General features: G+C 55.5%; 1 protein-coding gene across 1 annotated transcript in view; it reads right to left on the bottom strand.

Moving 5' to 3' along the window:
- Nucleotides 1–538, bottom strand: part of ITGA5 (integrin subunit alpha 5) — a 32,532-nt gene extending 31,994 nt beyond the window's left edge. The window contains exon 1 of the mRNA XM_044677857.1: nucleotides 129–538. Within this exon, the coding sequence (XP_044533792.1) occupies nucleotides 129–538 (410 nt within the window). The remainder of the gene's footprint in view (nucleotides 1–128) is intronic.
- Nucleotides 539–6,389: the final 5,851 nt, after the last annotated feature.

The raw sequence follows: 6,389 nt of genomic DNA, 5'->3' as shown, positions 1-6,389 counted from the left end.
CCAAGCCCAACCCTGCTAGCCCCCCTCCCCCCCCGCACTCCACCGCCTCATCGCAGCTCTGGCCTCTCCAAACTCCTCGCACCCCGTTCTCCGAGCGGTCCCGGGCGCCAAGCCTCTGCCCCACTCACCCTTCGGCCCCCGGCCGGTAGAACTCCACCGAGAAGCCGAAGAAGGAGCCCGGGGGACCGGCGAGCACGGCCGGGGCCTCCCCGTCCAAGTTGAAGCCCCCGACTCCAGACTGCAGCAGCGGCAGCAGCAGCAGCAGTTGCAGCAGCAGCGGCGGCGGTGGCGGCGGCTGCTGCCGGAGCGGCGGCGGGAGCCGGTGCCGGGCCCGAGGGCCGGAGCAGAACAGCCCAGTGGGTAACAGGAACCCAGGAGTCCAGCTCCCCATAGCGCCCAGTCTTCCCTGTCCTGGGGCCACCGACCCGGAGCCGCTTCCTAAACCTCCCCGAGACGAATGACTCAACTCGGGGAGGAGTTTGCCAAACTCCAGGCTGAGCCCTCCCCCAGCCGGCCGGGGGGGCGGGGAGGGGGGCATTCCTGGGTCCTTGGAACGCAGAGCCCACGCCCCCCACCCCGGAGAGGTGGGGTTCCTCTTTGCTCCCCTGTGCCCTGAGCCACCCAGTGGAGCTGGTCTGGGCTGGACTGGGTTCCACTGGGCTGGTTTGGGATCTTCCCCCTCCCCTTTCTTGCTTCCCCCTCACTTCCCCCCTTCTCCTCCGCCTTCTCCCCCTCCCCCCTCCTCCTCCCCTCCCCGCCAGAAGAAGAACGTAAACGCACAGGAAAAGAGTTGGAAAAAGAGAGAGGAGAATTTCCTAAAGAGGAAAGGAAGCACCTCGGGAGGGTGGAGGGAGCCTGAACCCCCTCTAACCTGCTTAGCCCCATTCAGGGACCGCCCTTCTCACCTCCCTGAGGACGAGGCCTCGGGCTGCCGCGACCAGGGGAACCCCTGGCCGCGGGCCAGCTGGGATTCCCTCTTTGCCTTCCGGGGCCACCAGATGCCTGAGTCCAAGCCAGCTAGGGTGGGGACCCAGGCGTTCTAGGTGCTGGAACGGCACAGAGGCCAAGCTTCTCTAGACCTGAGGCTTCTGGGAGGGTCAGAACTCCCCCCCCCCCCCAAAGAGCAGAGCATCTTTCCATCTGGGAATTTCAGATTTCTCCCTTCCCAGCAGGAGAACCGACGGTGGGAGGAGGGGGGCGGTTTTATTTCAGATTCTAAACGTGTGTATGTACACGTATGTCCATGTCCATGTATAATAGACATACATGTAATTATCTATTATCTATAGATATCCGTATGCAGAAAGCTCTCTCTCTCTCCCCCTGGGTATATATTGCTCTGCCCACCCCCAAATGCTCTATAAAGGCTCTGGGTTGCCTTTTTTTTCTTGTGAACCCAGTGCCCTGGACACAGAAGCTGTTTGATAATGTTTATTAATTCAATTAACTTGTGAAGAGTGAGCCGTGTGTGTTGGGGTGAGGGGTGCCCCCCCTCCCACTCCACCCCTTCCTTAAAACTCCTCTCCTGGGGACAGGGCGTTGTGGGCAGTTTTTGTGAAGGGCCAAAGGGATCCCTGGGAGCCTTCCCCTCCGCCTCCTCCCCCCCATCTCCTGACCCTAAAGCCCTAGGGATGGGGATCTTAGTCCTGAGCCCCCCACCGGAGAAAGAGAAACAGAACCACACAGGGCAGAGCCGAAGCCCCCTCCTCCTCACCCCCCACAGCTTTGGAGGATGATGTCACCTCCCAGGATTCAGGACTTTATCTCAACCTGGGAGTGGGGGCAGGGATCCCAGAGGCCAGAGAACAGCCTCAACCCTCTTTATCCCTCTCAGGTCCTCCCCCCCCCCCTTTCAGGGAACCTCTTCTGCTTCAGAAACCAGCCTAGATGGAAATGGATCCATTCTTTCAACTGATTCCCTCCATGGGGGCCCAGAGCTAATATGATGGGGGAACAGACCCCCACCTTCACCCTCCTCTTCTCCTGACTACTGAAATTCTTATACCAAACAGAGCAGCTATTTGGGCTCACCCTGGCCCAGATCCCTCACCCCCCAAGGGAGAGGCCTGTTTGGCTGGCATGAAGCTAAAGCTGGCGCCCTGCTTCCCTGTTTACATCTGCTGATTTTCACCCCCTTGGGAGAATGGACTTTGGGGTTACCCACCTGATGGGGTTCATAGGTGGGTGGGAGTTAAGGCAGTAAGCCCTTGGGTGGGCTTGTCACAGTCATGGAAGGGTTGGGATGGGGGGGCATGGTGAATACCAGAGATTTCACTCGGAATAGAAACAATGTACAAAATGGGGCAGATGAGTCAGGCTCCGAGCTTCCAGTCTAGGTAGGTTCTTTGGGCTCTTTGGGTTTTCCCAGGATTTGGGAGCTGGAGTGTGTGTAGTGAGGGGGGGCAGAGTGTGACTCAACTCTTCCCAGGAGTCTGGGGTGGGGAGGGGGAATGGACGCAATGTTCTGTCCAGGTCCTCCTCCTTCCCCCCACCCCCCACCCCCAGCCCAGGCCAACCCAAACAGCCTTAGCTCCCTGCCCTGTCCCAGCTCCTGTTTATACCAGGAGCCCCTTAGTCATTCCCTGGCTGGCCTCTGTTCCTTTCCCCAATTTCCCTCCTCTCTTGGCTCTCTCTGCCCTTATAAGTCCTCTCCCTGTGGCCCTAACACCTCCTGCCTCCCCTCCCTCGAGCCCTGCCTGACCCTCCCTTTCTCTGTTCCTGGCCTCCTCCATCTGCAGCGAGATAGAGCCTTGCTCCATGGGGTAGCCCTTGGGCCTCCTTCCCCAGACAGGCCAGGGAGCCTTCTGTTCAGTACCACAGCTACCTGGGAGAACCCATGGGAGAACTTCCATGAGGAAGAAAATGAGCTGACCCCATCTTCTCCCAGAAGCCTTTGCTGAACCCCCCAAAGCCAGTACCTCCCCTCTGTGGATGATTTACCAGGAATCCTGTCCAGAGCTTTTATGTACACAGCCCTTTGCTTGTTGTCTCCCCCATTAGACTGTGATCTCCTGGAGGCCAGGAACTGGCCTTTGCCTTTCTTTGTATACCCAAGGCTTAGCACAGTGCCTGGGACATCGTGGGTGCTTAATAAGTGCTTGTTGGTGGACTAAGGCCCATCCAAGGTTGAGCAGTTAATTAGGTAGTGGCAGAGTCAGGATTAGAACCGGGTCTCTAAAAATCTACAATAGTTAATTCCTGTACTTTGAAGGGGAAAAAAGGGACCCAGAGAATTCAGGTCTTCTACCTTCCAGCCCACTCCCCGAGGCCCTTCAGTCACCCTTCCCTCCTGCCTTGCCTTCTCTGATGTCCCTCTGTTCTGCCTCACAGGCTCTCTCTGTCTTGTCTTAGCTTTGGGGTGAGAGTGATTAGCTGTGATGACTGACGCTATAATTAATCAGAGTCACCTTGGCTGGTGAGGCCCGAAGGGCAAGGGCAGGACATTGTCCAGGTTCTTGCTGTCAGCGGCTTTCTGGGATCCTTCCCCCTTTGGAGAAGAAAGTTCTAGAAACAGGAGACTTCAGGGCAAAACTCGATGATGTTCTAGCTTTCCCCCGACAGTCACAGAAGACTGATGTTGGAGAGGACTCTGGAAATCCTCTAGGCCTATCTTATCATTTTACAGGTGAAGAAACTGAGGCCCAGTTAAGTCAGAAGATCATAAGATTTGGAGCTAGAGGAGGCCTTAAGGGTCATTTAGACCAACTGCCTCATTTTATCCATCAGGAAACTGAAGTCCAGAGCAGAAAAGAGGCTCTATTCAAATCGCACAGATCTGGAATTTGAACCCAGGCCCTCTGCTGCTCTTTCCACCATGACTTCCTGTCATTCCTTGCTAATCCATGGTAGTGCCAGAATCCGGACCCACATTTTCAACCACCAGTCCAAATGTTTGTTGTCTATTACACACTTCTTCAGGGGAATCAGAATGGTGCTTCTCCACAGACCACCGGAGAGGGGTGAGGATGGGTCTGTCCCAGAGCTCTAGGAGGCATAAATAAGGGAGCTGATAAATTGGGCAGGACTGTGGCTGGGCTCTTTTGCCCAAAGAGTTTGCCAAATAGATGGACAGGAGTAGACAAGGTTGGTTCCCAGGCTTTGGGAAGGAGAGGTGGAGAGGGACCGGGATGAACAGAGGCTACGAAGGGGCTCTGACCCAGGAGGGGAGCTTTCCCCAAGTGGAATAACCATGCCCCACTTTGCTCCAGCTTCCCTTTGCCCAGGGCTTTTGAGGCTAAGGGCTTGTGGGGAATGGAGGAAATGGGTTTTCTGACTTCTTCAGTTAGGAAGATGGAAAAGAAGGTATGAGAAAATTGGAGTCAGAAATCATGTGTTCAAATCCTGGCATGGTCATTATTTACCAGCTGGGTGACCTTAAGCAAGTCCATTCACTTCTATGAGTTTCAGTTTACTAATTTTGTAAAAGAAGGGCAGGGTGGGCTTAACCCCTAAGCTATCTTCCAGCTCTCCCATTTGGGTCTGTCTACATGCAGGGATGCCAGGGGTAAAGAGGAGGGGCAGAAGCCCAAGATGACTGAGTTCTCTCTCTCTGTCTCTGGCCCTGACTCAAGCCTTTGCTTTGGGGAACAGATGACTGTCATCTATGAGTCACTTCCTACAGTCCCCCTCCTCACTCCTACCCCGTCTGACCCAGGAGAAACCCCTGCCTCATGTCCCAGACCTAAAAATAAACCTCTGACCCTGCAGTAACCTACCAAGAGCTCAAGAATTAGGGAAGGAGGGAGAGCCCCTGTGATGAGCAAAGGCATTCTAGGAGTCAGGATGCCCAGGTCCTCTTGTTTCTGGAGGGATCTTCTCCCTAACACTCGAGGCTCTGGACCTTTGAGGTCTTCCAGGGTGGGACAGTTTCCCTCTGGCTCAGCAGGAGCAGGGAAGAGCCAGGGTGGCAAGGGTTTGGGAGGCACTGAAGGCAAGAAGGCAAAATGTGGGAGAATGGCAAGGGTTGGGGGTGAGGGGAATGGAGGATCCAGGTGTCTAGGAAAAAGCCATTTTATGAACAGCCTCCCCAAACTTCCTTCCTTTCTTTTCAACTGCTTTGGAGGTGGCAGGATTCCATCATCAAATAGAATGGCTCCAAACAGGAAGTGAAGTGGGAATGGAGGAGCCCAGGGCTCCCAGGTTCTCCCATCAAACACTCCCCACTTTGGTTCCCCGTTTCCCTTGGGTCCCAAGGCCGAGCATTCCTTCTTGGGAAGGATGGGTAGGATCTCTCTGCTCAGAGGTCTGTCTGGAAGCTAGATGGAAAAACCTATTCCAGGGTGGGAGCAAGGGGTGGGGAGCACTGGCTTCCTGGGATGGCCTTCCCAGATGTGCTCACATCTGGAGCCCATCAGGGAGAGACCTGGAACACTGGGATCCTAAGTACATCCGCTTGGGGCTGTGAAGGGCTGAAGATGATCCAGCTCATTCATTTAGCGCCCCCCATTCCCCCCAGGCTTGGGGCAGGTGGAGGAATCCCGAGGTCTGCTCATCCATCTCCCTTTTGTTCTTCCTGGGAACTCAGCTTCTCAGCAATCTCTTACAGGGGCTGCTAGGTGCTCACATCTGGAGTCAGGAGGATCTGGGTTCAGATTTGACCTCGGATACTTCCTAGCTGTGTGACTCTGGCCAAGTCACTAATCCCCATTTGTCCTTCTGTCTTAACAGAAAGGAAGGGTTAAAAAAAAAGACCAAGGTTCAAATTCTGCCTTTGTCTCAATTCAATGTGGACTCTGGGCATGTCATTTAGCTTTTTTGGGACTCGGTTTCTCCATCTATACAGTGGAAGCATTGGACTAGATGACTTCTAAGCTCTAAACTGAAGGTTCTCTGGGAAGGTGGTTGGGAGGGGAGCATCCCCCAGCCCCAGCCCTTTCCCAGTGTCAGCTCTGCTCCTGATTGGAGGTGGTGGTGGCGGCGAGGGCACCCCAGAACCCTCCTCTTTGCCAGGATCTTTGGCTTCCAGGGCTGGCCACTAGGAATGCCTTTTCTCCCCTTCCCCACTGATGCTGCTCCTCGAGGCTCCCTGGAACCCTCACCCACACTCACACAATCGCCCTGGCTCCTTCCTTGGCCTCAGATTCCTCCCTGTCCATCATCACCTTGCAATGACCACACTTGTTTCCCAGGGATCCACTGTCTCTCTCTTGGGAGCTAAGAATAGGCTTCTGTTCCCTCCCCCTTTAGGGAGCAGGGGCCTAGTGGGTGAGCCAGCCCAGATCCCTGGGACAGAGAGATGGGCTGGGGGGGTGGGGCGAGGCATCCCCCTCCATCACCCCAAGGGGGCAGGAACAGAGTTCTGGAGAGTCCAGGGGAAATGAGAGACTCCTTGAAGATCCCTCTGGTCTGACTTTGGCTCCCTAGGGCCCCAAACTGCCCGGTCTGAATAC

Source organism: Gracilinanus agilis, chromosome 5 (assembly GCF_016433145.1).
Source record: "Gracilinanus agilis isolate LMUSP501 chromosome 5, AgileGrace, whole genome shotgun sequence".
Classification (NCBI taxonomy): domain Eukaryota; kingdom Metazoa; phylum Chordata; class Mammalia; order Didelphimorphia; family Didelphidae; genus Gracilinanus; species Gracilinanus agilis.
The sequence above is the reverse complement of the archived record's forward strand: the minus strand, read 5'-3'. Positions and strand labels throughout refer to the sequence as shown.